General features: G+C 39.0%; 1 protein-coding gene across 1 annotated transcript in view; it reads left to right on the top strand.

Annotated features, from left to right (window-relative positions):
* The window catches only part of PRKG2 (protein kinase cGMP-dependent 2), a 139,843-nt gene that overhangs the window by 93,822 nt on the left and 31,397 nt on the right, over nt 1–14,624 (top strand). The window contains exon 14 of the mRNA XM_074228569.1: nt 11,909–12,050. Coding sequence (XP_074084670.1) covers nt 11,909–12,050 — 142 coding nt within the window. The remainder of the gene's footprint in view (nt 1–11,908; nt 12,051–14,624) is intronic.

The following is a 14,624-nucleotide window of genomic DNA, read 5'->3' as shown; positions in this document are numbered from 1 at the left end:
CTGCACCAGACAAGTGGCAGCATCAAAGGAGAGACGAAGGTGGATTTATAAGATGTGGCAAAGGTAAAATGGATAGGTTGGGGGTGGTGAGGGAGGGTTAGAGAGGATGAGGAGTCCAGGATGACCCCTAGGTTGGGAGCTCAAGGAATTGGAAGGATGGTGATGGCCTCTACAATAATAGGAAATTTATAAGTGGGGAAGGCTTTAGTGGGAAAGATAATGAGTTCTATTTGGGGCATGTTGAGTTAAGAAGATTCCTGGACATTCAGTTCAAGATGTCTATTTTTTTATTTTTAAAATTTTATTTATTTAGTATTTTTCCCCCAGTTACATGTAAAAACAATTTTTAATGTTTGTTTTTAAAACTAAATTCCCTCTCCCTTGCTAACCTCCACCCCCACTGAGAAAGCAAGCAATTTGATATAGATTATAAATGGGTAGTCAGGCAAAACATTTTTTATCTTTTTATTTTAAAATTTTTATTTATTGTTTTCTTTTTCCCCAGTTACATGTAAAAACAATTTTAATGTTCATTTTAAAAACAGTTCAAGATGTCTAAAAGGTATTTGGAGAAGCAAGATTGGAAGTCAGTAGAGACTGAGGCAGGATAGATAGATTTGAGAATCATCAGCATAGAGATAGCAATTATAGTCATGGGGGCTGATGGGATCAGCAAGGGGAGTAGCAATAGTGGGAAAAAGCAAAGTTTAAAACTAGGGAAAAAACCCACTAGCATCATAGGGCCATTGAATTTGAACTTGATAGGGACCTTGGAGGCCCCAGAGGTCTACAGTGGCTGGTGTTTAGTTTTCCAGCCCTTCAGTCAGGGTCAGCTATGTGAGGTATCATATTAAACATTGAGGAGACAGAGAAAAGCAAAAACTGGTCTTTACTAGCAAGATGTTCGAAATCTAATGGGGAGAAGGAATATAAACAACTGTTGGCAATCAATATTTATATAGGATGAAGTGGATATTCAGTAGAGGAAAATCAATAATACTAAAGGGATTGGAAAAGATTTCCTATAGTAAATGGAATTCTTGTAGTAAGAGGGCAAGAGATAGAGGGAATTCCACCCCTGGAGGACAGCCAGTAAAGATGTCTGGGAGCAAGAGATGGGGTGATAGGTGATGCACAGCAAGTCCAGGTGGCTGGATCTCAGAATACAAGGGCAGGAGAGGAGTAAGTTGTAAGAAGATAGGAAGATAGGGGAAAAGCAGGTTATAAAGGGCTTTGAACTCCAAACACACATTTGTATTTGATCTTGGAGGGGATAGGGAGCCACTGGAGTTTATTGAGAAGCATAACACAGTCAGAGCTGCACTTTAAAAATCACTCTGGCAGCTGAATGGAGAATGGATTGGAGTGAAGGCTAGACCACCCACCAGCACCTATCACCATAGTCAGGTAGGGTGAATGAGGTTGAAAGAGAGAAGGGCCATGTTTACCTAAGTATAGTCAGGGACTCTTGGACTTGTCGGAAAAAGACCCAGATGTTGAAAAAGAATGCAAGTAAAAGAAGGGGATGGCAGAGGATGAAGTAGATAGATAACCTTCAGGGAAACAATGAACATGGACTTGGATTGGAGAAACAGTGGAGGAGAGAAGGGTCTGGAGTGCTTGGGGAGTCAGACACAACTGTACAGCCACAATCCCTTGGTAATTCCTTCCTCCTGGCTTCTGGTCAGTTAGGCATGGAACAATAGTGGGGCTGAATTAGCTAAAAACATCCTCCTGCTTACCAATTGTTATAAATGAATGAAAGAAGAACCTGCTAGAGTGAGAAAAAATTAAAGATTTTTATTCATGAATCCTACAGGATATGGGTACCTCACCTTGTGTGAGGCACAAGGTTGCATTCAAACATCAGGTAACTTATGGTCTTTAGAAACTCTTTCCCCTCCCTCTTGGATTTTTCACAGGCTCTCAGAGTTTGAGTTACAATCTAAGAGGTCCATAACATGCCCCTAATATGATCCCCCCCCACATCATACCATGCAGATGTGCTGATGAACCCCAATCATCACAGGGGATGTGTGGGATAATATTCAATTACCTAATTGTGCAAACTGAGTTGTATTAGGTCACACTCTCTAGGTCAGTCTTGACCAGTTGAGAACTGGTCTTGGGTTTGCCATCTCTGGAATGGGATTAGGAAAATTCTCCCAGTTTTGTGATTGATTGGGCCATTCCCCCTTTTTAATAGATTCCCTACAGGCCCCTCCCCCATACACACAGCCTACATTCCTCTCAGCTCCCCCCTTTTCTTTTTAATAACAACTTGGTCTTCACACTTCACCAGCCGTGTCCTCCTCAAATTAATTCATGATCCTCATCCTTGATAGGACTACTGACTTTTCCTATCAATATTTTTACCTCTTCAGCATTAGAGCCATACACCTGTACTAATTTACTGATAGACTTTTGTACTATTCGAGTTATTAACTGGATCATACATGGGAGACACACCCAGGTAATAGGGTTATTCCACTTAGGCTCAATAGTAAGATACCAGCAACTGTTTCCCCCATGAACCAGTAAACCAATTCATCTAAGAGGTACTAAATGGGCTTGTCCAGGTCTGGACTGGCACATGTGCCAACTTTCTGATATCCCTGGTTATCTCCTTTACCACCTGCCCTTTGCTATTTATCTTTAGACAACAATTTGATAAGTTCTGTGTACCACAGACTCCTCCTTCTTCAGCCAACAGGTAGTCTAATACCAATCTATATTGAATAGTTGCCTCTCTTATTAGCATGGCTCGGTCAGCCAGTAAATCCAAGGCCTTAGCTGTTTGATTGGTAATTATTCCACTACAGCTTGGAGTCTTATTAGTCCATTCAGGATATAAATTGGGGTTCCATAACCTCAACTCCCATCCTGTGCCCAGGTAGCAGGCCCTTAAGTCTAGATAACTCCCTGACCAACTCTTTGAACAACTGGGTCTAGGCAGTAGCCCTATAAATCCAATAATGTCCCTCTAGTGCTAGGTTGGTCTTCCAGAAATAGTTTCCAACAAATGGATAATACTCTTCCTCCTCTTTACTTCCAAGGGGCCCTTTTAAATAGGCCATATAATCATCATGATAATAGGTATATTTCCAAAGTTGCTGTACCTTCTTCCACTGGCAAGTTTTTATATCATGTTTTTAGAAAGGTCTCCCTGGCTCCAAAATTGATCAAAGCAAATCCCTGATTTTGTGCCATTGGACCAACCCCTAAAAAGAGCTAATATACCTAGTGATGTTCCTTAAATTATTTTTCTTGCAAATGGCCATTTCCGCACTTTCCTTGAAAGTCCATACTAACTCATAATCATAGTTTCCCTTAACAAATGCCCCAGTTTGCATATCTTTACAAGGGATCCAGGTACCATCATTCATCTCACGTGAGTCTGAGGCCACCTATCTCTAAGTCATACAGTCCAGAATATATGTACCCTGTTTCTGGACATGTCCAGATTTGCTACTACTCAGGAAAATATCCTGGCCAGACTGGTGTAAACAATAGTCACCCTGAACTGACTCAGTCATATGCCACTGGCATTTCTCTCCTCTGGATCAGAATCCTGTGCCACCGTGCACTTCTGACCAGGGTCTGAGAATCTAGGCCAGACCCAGGGATACTGCCACCCAAGGTTAATTCTCAAACTGCTGTGAACTACTGCAAGTCCAACAGTTAACCACACCAAAAGACTGGGCATTGACTTCTGTCAGCTAGATTCTCCTCCCACCTTTATTAACACCCCATTGTCTAAATCAGAGATAGGACTCTCCCTAGATAGGATATACAGCCTCATGTAGGATAATTATGCCACCCAATAATCTCCCTCTTTCTCTCTCAATGGAAAACCTTTTCACCCTGCCTCCCCTCCTCCTTTCAATGAGGAGAAGGGCATAAGTAGGGGTGTCTACTTACAGAGTCAAGGGGAAGTTACAGAGAAACAATGCATACGTAGGTGAGAGATGATGGAGATGAACTGGTCCAGTATCTCTCCTCTCTTTTCTTTTCTTCTCCCCATGAGACATCAATGTCTTTCTGTATCTGCTCCAAAAAGTTCTCTCCAGCTGGTGACTAGTTGAGACCTTGTCTTCTGGTGGTAAAGAAACTGCTTAACATCTTATTCAGATCAAAATCCATGTTTCCATCACAAACTAATGAGATTCTGGAGCTTATTACAATTTACATTTTGCCTTATTGTCATATTGACACACATACTTCACTTAATGCAATAAACTTCCACTAGTATTTTACTACATGAGCAAACTCCCAATGAGAATGATCACATTGACTCAAGCTTGTAACATATACATTCAAGTCATCTTTGTTTTAAGAGTACCCAGCATCTGGTTTAAAACAATCTTAACCTTTGCTCTCCTTACAATAATGACTCAAACATCCTTAACCAAAATGAATTTTTTTTCAAAATATTCCCATATTTTCCTTTTCCTGGTATACTCCTTTAACTCACATTCCTTTCCTTAAACAAGAACTTGAAACTGTAATTATCCTAAGAATTTTCCATTCTTCTCCTTACCTTAATATCCCCTCTAACACAAAAACTAAGGAAACTCACTTCCTATCTTAACATGTAGCTGATAGCAGGTGTCAAAGCCACACCTAACCTATCTCTGGCTGTTAAATCCAATTCACCTAAACCTTCTTTTTCTGGTTTGTTTAGTAACCAACTATAAAGATCCATGACATTAAAGGAAAATTCCTTTACAGATGTAAGTATTGAATGTCAGTATCCAGGCAGATCACGTGGGCAAGTCAAATGTCTTAGACCAGATTTATTCTTCCAGGTGAAACATTATCCAAATGTCATTTTGGGGAAATCAAGTCAAAGGGGTCCAACCTCAGGTATACTGAGAAGCCACGCCTTCAGCTGCCCATCCCTGTCACCTGACATCTTTAGCCCATTGGCTTCCTTGGCTCTAAAAACATGACATTTACCCAGTGTCATTTCCTTTTGTTGACTATCCTGGTACATGACATAAGGGTAAATTGATTAAAAGTCCCGAGATCTAAAATGGTTGTTTTACCTAGTTAGAACTTCCAGTGAATACAATTCACTAAATTACAATTATAATCTTAATGGAGTCCCAATTAATGAAACCCCTACCTAAAGCTCAATTATCCTTCCTGGGTTTTTGCCTAAAACCAGGTATTCTAACTATGACTGGCCCTACAGGCCTGTCTCCTACCTCTTGCTGAAATCATATCTAATCCATCTCTATATAAAGATGGCATATCAGATTCCCCTTGACTAGAGAGAAACCTCCTTCTAGCTTGTTGTACTTTTTTTTTAGGTTTTTGCAAGGCAATGGGGTTAAGTGACTTGCCCAAGGCCACACAGCTAGGCAATTATTAAGTGTCTGAGGTCAGATGTGAACTCAGGTACTCCTGACTCCAGGGCTGGTGCTCTATCCACTGCGCCACCTAGCCGCTCCCTGGCTTGTTGTATTTTACAGCAAATTAACATCTCCTCTGTCCAGGAGACTGCACAGAAAAATCTCAAATTATCTTGTGTTTTATCTTTCCCATATTACATAGTGCTTTTACTTCAAAGCAAACAATTACGCCTTTGGAATATACATATACATATCCAAAATATTCCTAATTCACATATATAGCTAGAAACTTCTCTATACATAAACTTGTTTACCCACTAGCCATACTCAACATACAAATGATTATTTTTGTTTTGGCAAGGCAATTGAGGTTAAGTGACTTGCCCAAGGTCATACAGCTAGATAATCACGAAGTGTCTGAGGCCTGATTTGAACTCAGATCTCCTGACTCCAGGGCCGGTGTTTTATCCACTGTACCACCTAGCTGCCCCCTAACATACGAATTACTTTTCAGAATTCTTTAAAATCATCAGAATATCATAGGTGGATTTAGATTTCCAACCTGTGCTATTAATTTCATTGTAACAGAACAGCAATAAGAGAAACACACAAATTACTAAATCCTACAAAGCAATCCTTCTATTATTACATTATTCATGAACCCACAGATCTATCCCAGAAAGGGTCATACTTTGATATTTCCCTTATTGCCCTTCAAAGTAATCACACATTAATCCAAGGCATTAACAATACAGTATTTAAATAACATATTCAAATAGATAACTGAATATTGCAAATACAATCTATTTGCAGTTACAAAAGATATCACATAAATGATAAATACATCTTACTCATCAATAAGTTATCTTACAATGGGGCCCACAATTGCTATTTATTCAGAGCCCCGCCATCAGCTGTCTGCAGTTACCAAGAGAGAAGTCCACATTCTTGACTTCTTTAAAATTAAACATACACTGTGAATATACATTAATCATAAGATTCTTATTTAAACATCTCATTTCCCCTAGAACAAGAGCAAAATGAATATTCCATGATCTTTACACTTTTGACTCTTTACTCAGAACCTCAGAATGCAATTTCATACATATGATACATTTAAACCCCAATACAATTAAACTGAACTTCCCAACAGTTTAATTTGAAAAAAAAACAACAAACTTTAAGAGTACCTTATACAGAGAATCCAGCACTCACATTCCAAAAGCTCTTTCCAAAATAAAAAATATGATTGTTAGCCATTGCTAAGCTTAACATTAAAACCAATTAGAGCTTTTTCTAAAAGAAATAGTAAATATCCCTGGTAACATAGGTGTTTCTCTTCTTAGTAGCACAATACCACTTCTCTTTAACCCAAAAGTGTTTCAGTAAAGTTTAAAATCCCAAGCCACTTAACTCCTTGAAATAGTTACAATAGTGTTAAAATAGTTCATAATCCCAAACTAATTTAACAGTCTAGGTTATTTAATTCCTCCCATTCTGTACAAATTTCATCAGAATGTTACAACACTAATATCCTTTTTTTTTAAAACCCTCAGTGTGCTTCCCAAAACTCTCTTTCAGAAACTTTAAAAACAATGAGAGTCGTCTCTCAGGACACATGGCCAGAAGATATTCATTAAATGTGATTTCCTTTCAATAAACTAGTCTCTTAACCCCTGGATCTTAAATATAATTTTTTTTTTCTTTCCCAATCACATATCCCACCTGTGGAGGGGTCTCTTTCCCTTTAAAGCTTAAGTACTTGAGTTCTCCTGTCTATCCCCCCCTCCCTCCACAGGTGGGTGGGATACATATGTAGACTCAGTCTTAGGGTTCAAGTCTTAACAAGATGGTGGATGGGATCAAGACCACCACATGCCAATTCACCACCCCCTTTCCTCCAACCCAGGGAGAAAGCATGGGATCTTTCCCAGATACTCATAAGGCTAAGAAATCTTCCCTCCTCTAACTTTTCAATCTTTCCCTTAAACGTTCTTCTCTTAAACTTCTTCTAAACTCTCCCCAAACCACAGCTTTTTTCTTTAAGAATCCCCCTCCTTTCTCTTTAACTCTACACACCTAGAACAGCTACCACCTGGCTCAGTGAGGGGGGGACTGATTTCCATGTGAGTGTCATTGCATACCACTTCCTTCTCCCCCACCTTCTGAAACTCCTGGGCCCAACTCCAAGCTTTCCCTCATTTAAAACAAGCTGGGTCCTCAGACTTAGAAATACTCAACATAGAGGCATTCTTTTTTAAATATCCTGCTCTACCACATTTAAAACACTCATTCTGTCCACTCCATTCCCCAATATTGCCAGAGGATTCCACCTATGTTTCTTATCTCTTTCTAAGTGTACCCAATTATCCACCCTGCTGCATATTCCTACCTCCTCTTTGTTTAAAGGTACCTTGTTACTAAGAAAAATATTTAAACTTTTCACTTTACTGCGGACAGCATCCTTGCCATCCCAGCTAGCTAATTTCTTTACCCAAAGGACCTCTCCTTGGGTATTTGATAGGGAGGGGTATTTTCCTGCTCCCCCCTTGGCCTCCAATCTAGGTTCTTCCCTCTCTGGAATTATCTAGAATGAGGAATTCTAAACCCTGAAAAGTAAAAATCAAAGTCTCCCTACCTTTCTGGGTCATTTCCACAACTTTCCATCACTCTGCCCCATCAATGGCAGGGTTTTAGGTCCATTTGGAGATCCTACCTGTGGGAACCCTAGAAAAGAAATAGGGAATCCAGATTGAAATCAAGCTATAAGCGCTCCTTCCTCTGGTCTCTTATGGGGCTTCCACAAGTGGGTTCTGTGGATCCCAACTACTAGCTGCCAAATTGTAAATGAATGAAAGAAAAACCTGCTAGAGTGAGAGAAAAATTGTAGAATTTTATTCATGAATCCTGCAGGATATGGGTACCTCACCCAGTATGAGACACAAGGTCGTATTCAAACACCAGGTAATTTATGGTCTTTAGAAACTCTTTCCCCTCCCTCTTGGATGTTCATAGGCTCTCAGAGTTTGAGTTACAATCTAAGAGGTCCACCCATTCCATGACATGCCCCTAATATGATCCCCCCCCCACACATGCATCATACCATGCACGATATGCTGATGAACCCTAATCATCACAGGGGGTGTATGGAATAATATTCAATTACCTAATTGTGCAAATTCAGTTTCATTAGGTTACGATCTCTAGGTCACTCTTGACCAGTTGAGAACTGGTCTTGGGTTTGCCATCTCTGGAATGGGATTAGGAAGACTCTTCCAGTTGTGATTGGCTGGGACATTCCCTCTTTGTAATGGATTCCCTAAGGGCCCTCCTCCACACCCTGTAAAGACCATCACCCTACATTCCTCACACCAACTCTGTCCCTGATGTCCCTTTTAAAATACTGGATTGTGCGCAGGGGAAATCATAAGGTCCAAATTTCGGTCGGGCCCCTGGCAGAGAGCTGGAGGTTCAAAAGGGAGCAAAAGGCAGACACTGCCCTCCCTCCTGGGACACCTGGCCTAAAGGGAGAGACCACAAGCCAGCAAGTATCTGCTGATGACTTCAGAAAAAGAGGAAATGATAAATAGAAGGAAGACACAGGATTAAGAGGGCTTGGGGAAAATGGCTTATAAAAGGAAGGATTTTTGATGGAATGTAAAGGAATGCATACACTTAAGGGGAAAATGTTCCAGATGAGATGGAAGAGCATTCCAGGCCTGGGGGAACAGTGAGAAAAGACCTTGAGGATTGATGGTGGGAACAGCCAGGAGATCAAAGTCACTGGATTAAAGTCTCTCTCTCTCTCTCTCTCTCTCTCTCTCTCTCTCTCTCTCTCTCTCTCTCTCTCCCCCCCCCCCCCTCTCTCTCTCTCTCATAAAAAGTCTGGAAAGGTGAGAGTCCATGAAGGACTGTGAATGCCAAATAAAGGCAAAGCAATAGGGAGTCACTAAATTTTATTGAAGAGGGAAGAGACATGATCAGATCTGAACTTCAGGAAAATTCATTTTGGTAGCTAGAAGGAGATTGGAAGGGGAGAAACTTGAAGTGATAAGGGCTGTCCTAGAGTTGAGGAAGCTTCAGAAGAGAGAAGGGGGCAAATCTGAGAGATGTTGCAAAGGTGAAATCAATATGTCTTGCGATGTGATTATTTGCAATGCCTGGATATTTTTCTATAAGAATATAAAACCAGAGAATTTAATTCGAGATGCTGAAGGATACCTTAAACTGGTAAGATTATTACTGTAGCAAGTGAGGAGTCAAGGATAACCCCCTTGTGAGCCTGAGGGACTGGGAAGATAGTGCTGCCCTCCCTCTACAGTAATAGGGAAGGGGTTTTTTGGGGGGAGGGGGAAGGTTTAGGGGAAAATGATGAGATCTATTGGAAATTTCAGTCTGAGATGTCCCAGTAGGTACTGCAAGCATTCAAACGTAACTTTTGCAAAATCCTAAAGAATAAGCATGTTCTCAAAGATAAGATATACTAAGACTAAGACTTTGCAGAGGTGGGAAGCCCTTGGGTACAGTGTATTTTCCAGCATTTTTGATATATTGATCTATTTTTCTGATTTTTCTCTTTCTCTTTTTTCTTCTAAAAATATTATTTGGAATATGGAATAACTTTCTGAATGGAATGAAGGTGAGGGACATGGGGAACAATTCTGATGATGTGTAAAAAACCCAAAGGATGTCAATAAAAATTATTCAAAAAAGTGAAAGATAGTGGAGGTAGAGAGAGAGTTAGGGGGTTGTAAAAGCAGCCTAGGTCCCTATATATGAAGATATAGGGATCTTCTAACTTTGGTGTATTGGTTCAATGTTTGCCATATAATAGGAACTAAATAAATGATTGACTCAGAATACAGAAACATCAGAAATCAGGGGGAAAGGATTTCTAAATGTATCTATGTGTCCAGTATCAAAAACTATTAAGGCTTTTATAAACCTAATGAGGTAGTGTAAAAATTTTAGGAAGTTTGTGTATGACATTAGGCATGGGCTAGCACAAGACAGTTGTAATATGGATACAGTGGTGGACTTTTGTTCCTGACTATCTAAAAGATAGCCATTAAAAGTTATGTTAACTAAAAATGAGTATAATCTCCCCCCAGATATTCTTTAGAAACAAGAATTGAATTTCAGAATCTAAGATTGCTTTATCTGTGTTAGTATTTGCATGATTTATCTTGTCAAGAAGGGTCATCTCTTCATATGGGACAGGGGTGAGGAAGATAGTAGGAGGAAGATGAGGTGAGTGAGGAGGAGAGAAGGGTGAGCTCATAGGGAATGGTTTGCATTTTTTTTTTTGCACTGAAATATAAAGCAAAGTTTTCAATTGAGGTAGGGTGGGAGAAAAGAAGCGATGGGAGATATGAGGAGAAATGAAAAGGCTTGGAAGACATACTGTAGTAAGAGAGATTGGGACAGCTTGGTGATGCAGTGGATGGAGCATCAGCCCTGGAGTCAGGAGGACCTAAGTTCAAATCATCCTCAGACACTTGATACTTTACTAGTTGTATGTCCTTGGGCAAGTCACATAACTCCATTGCCTCACTCCCCCCCCCCCAAAAAAAAGTGAGATTGTGAGTTAATTAGGGAGATGCAAAAGAATGACCGTGCATCAGTGAGAGCCCAGTTGACATTATACAGCATAAATTTGTAGTCAACAAGGTTTTGTAATTTTCTCCATCTACATACAGTGGTATGTGTAAAGAAATGAACACAGATGATGGAGGAATGATCCAAAGCTTGGTCTGGTAAGATGAGTAGTGTGATATGGGGGCAAAGTACTCAAGAGAAGGGATAGTATGGAGTTGAACTGTTTCACCAAGGGTTCAAGATGGGGAATTGAGGCATGATAAGAAAGATAAAGGAAGGATTGAGGGTTTGGAGGTTACAGTAATAGATAAAGAGTTTGGGTTTGCTGTTAAAAGGCAAAAGGAAAGGTGGAAAGCCAATAAAAGGTATTCAGATAAGGGAATTCCACACTTTATGGATTTGAGAATGGTCCATTTTGGAGGATGGAAAGGTCAAGGGTATGATCAATTTTGTGTATGACTAAAGTATGATGGAAGAGTAGGTTTTTAGTTCCCTGTTTCCAAAAGCAGTCCTGGTATCAGTATTTTGGTGTATTAGACACCAGTTTTTCCTGCGTTTAACCTTTCTGAAGTACATACTTAGAAACTGCAACTCTAGGTCATGAAAATAGGTACTAATTACTTTTTTAAAGCATAATTCCAAATTATTTTCCAGAATCATCAGGTCAATTCACAGTTCTACCGTAGTATATTTACTGTATTTCCTCAAACCTTCCAACATTTGATATTACATCTTTTTGTCATTTATCAATTTGCTAGTAGTGAGGTAAAATCTCAGGATTATTTTGACTTATGATTTCTCTTTAGTGTTTGTATCATTTTAAAATGATTTTTACTAGTTTGCAGTTCTTCTTTTAAGAATTGTTTGTTCTCAAATTGGTTGATTCCTTATCTATTGAGGAATGGCTCTTGTAGACCCGAAAGTATCAACTGTCAAAATGATTTTGATTGCAGGGGCAGCTTTGATGAACCCACTTCTAAGTTCTGTGTTGCCTGCGTGACAGAAGCATTTGATTATTTGCATCGCCTGGGTATTATCTACAGGGACTTAAAGCCAGAGAATTTAATTCTAGATGCAGAGGGCTACCTTAAACTGGTAAGATTATTACTGTAGCAAGTGAATTATTGCAGAATTTTCTCGGTGCAAAGTTGGTTCATGGTTATTATTGTCCTCTTCAATTTGATGAAATTGTTATATTTATAGTTCTCTTTTGTCACTCTACTAGCACCATTCTCTCAAAACTATTCAATTAACTATATAATGATGAATACTATGCTTTTTACCTAGAAATTTTAGGGTTAAAATATGATTATAAGGGGTAAATTTATAAAAGGTTTATAAAGTATTATTTAGTCATTAAAAGTGAGTTTGTATAAAATTTCAAATTATTTGTTGAGAGTTTCATGAGCATCATGGTAATTGGTACAATTGATGTCAGAAGAAAATGATGGGGGAAGCAGGGTGGGGTGGTGGAAAGAGCTCTGGTTTAGGAAGTCTGGGGGATTTGCTTTAAGTCTTGGCTAGTCTACTAACTGGCTTAATCTCTCTGGTATTCAATTTTTGCTTTCCATTTCTGACATTCTATGATTTTATCTTTGTTTTAGTGAAGTTCACAATCTTGTAGAAGAGACAAGGAAATAGAATAAAAGCATTTTTAAAAGTATAGGAAGATTATCAAAGAAAGGCAGTGCTTTAGATGGCTGACTGAGCATGCTATATTATCCTGATGCCAAAGGATTGTAGAGAAAGGAAGCATAAAAATACAGGATGGGGAAAATTGAGAAAGATGTTTTGGAAAAGTTAACTGTAAGCCAGGTAACCAGGAAAATAAAGGACATATATTGTTGGAGATGAAGCAGTTCAGGGCTGCTTGAATAAATATATGGAGCAAGGAGTATTATTTGTTATTTGACATGTTCTGTTGAAATAGGATTGAGTACCAGCATTGGAGAACATTCATTCATTTTTATTTTATAATAACAACAGTTAATGCTTCCAATAGTATTTTAAATTTTGCATTTTTTTTGTTTTTTATTGTTCAATTGTTTTTCAGTCATGTTTAACAATTCCTGACCCCACTGGATTTTCTTGGCAAAAATCTTGGAGTGGTTTGCAAAACCATTTCCTTAACTAGTTCATTTTTTTTTTGGATGAAGAACCGAGGCAAGCAGGGTTAAGTGACTTGCCCAGGGTCACACATCTAAGAAATATCTGAGACCAGATTCTCACTCAGGAGGATGTCTTTCTGACACCAGATTAGGAACTATGACCATTGTGCTACTTAGCTGTCATACATTTTGCAAAGTATTTCACCAATCAATTCTCATTTTATCCTTATAACATTCCCAGGAGATGATAGTTGTTACCATTGTCTTCATTTTTCTGACAACTGAGGTTAAGAGACATCAAGTGAGTTGCCCAGGGACACACAGTTAATAAGTGTCTTAGGTAGGATTTGAACTCAACTCTTGATGACTCCAGGTTGAGTGATCTATCCCTTGTGTCACCTACCAGTGACCTGAAAGCACTAACTTCTATTCCCCAATAACTCCAGTCTGAAGAACTCAAGAACAAAAGAATCAAAAGTCAGCTCTGCAAAATGACAAAGAGCAAGCGTGACCTCCAAGAAGAGCCTTGCTAAGGTGACTGGAGTCTCCTCCTTTACAGAGGTGGGAGGTCTTGAGATTACTGCATTTTGCTGATGAAAATAGGAGCCAAAAGATAAAAACCCATTTTTCTTTGTAATATATATATATATATATCTATATATATATCTATATATCTATATGAGATCCCCATTCACTGAATTTAGAAAGTCTTATCAATTTTGACTATTTGCATGATAGATGGAGGCCATTGTGGGGTGGGGGTGGGGGGCGGCAGAGATCATTTTATTTCATAGTTTTATCTATTTATTGTACCTAAAGAGAGAAGCCATGTGATGTCACACATAAAAAGTTGACCTTGGAGTCAGGACAATCTGAGTTCAGGTCCCGTTTTTGACACATCTTGGCTATGTGGTCCCTGAACAAGTCTCGACTTCTCAGTTTCCAGTTTCTCTAAGACTCTATGTTGGGGAGAAGCTTCCAGCCTGCATTGATAGAGGGAACTTCCTTATCCAGACTTCTCTAAACCAAGGAAGACACAGATCTAGATCAAAATTTAAAAATTACTTGAGGAAAGCAACCTTCTGGATTATCTCAGAGTAACAAACTTGGTATATAAATGAAAATTGTCAATGCATTAAAACCTTGTCTGTGAATAACTCACATCTTTTTGTTATTATGTTAAAGGTAGCATTTGATCCTATGTCATAGATTCAAAGATCAAAGTCAGTCAGGGGTAGGTAGCTGGCACAGTGGAAAGAGCACCAGTACTAGAGTCAGGAGGACCTGAGTTCAAATCTAGTCTCAGACACTTCATACTTAATAACTGTTTGACCTTGGATAAATCACTTAACTCCATTGCCTTGCCAAAAGAAAGGGGAAAAAAAGGACCCGTCATTATACAGTCTCATAATATGTATTCCACATGCATTACTGAATTTTATCTTCACAACACACTTGTAAGACAGATGGTGCAAATATCATTTATTCTCATTTTGTAGATTAGGGAACAAAGAGTTCAATGAATTATCCAAGGTCAAACAAATAAAAATGGCATATCTGA

Source organism: Macrotis lagotis, chromosome 3 (genome assembly GCF_037893015.1).
Source record: "Macrotis lagotis isolate mMagLag1 chromosome 3, bilby.v1.9.chrom.fasta, whole genome shotgun sequence".
Taxonomy (NCBI): domain Eukaryota; kingdom Metazoa; phylum Chordata; class Mammalia; order Peramelemorphia; family Peramelidae; genus Macrotis; species Macrotis lagotis.
Note: the sequence above shows the minus strand (reverse complement) of the source record. Positions and strands in the feature narration are given on the sequence as shown.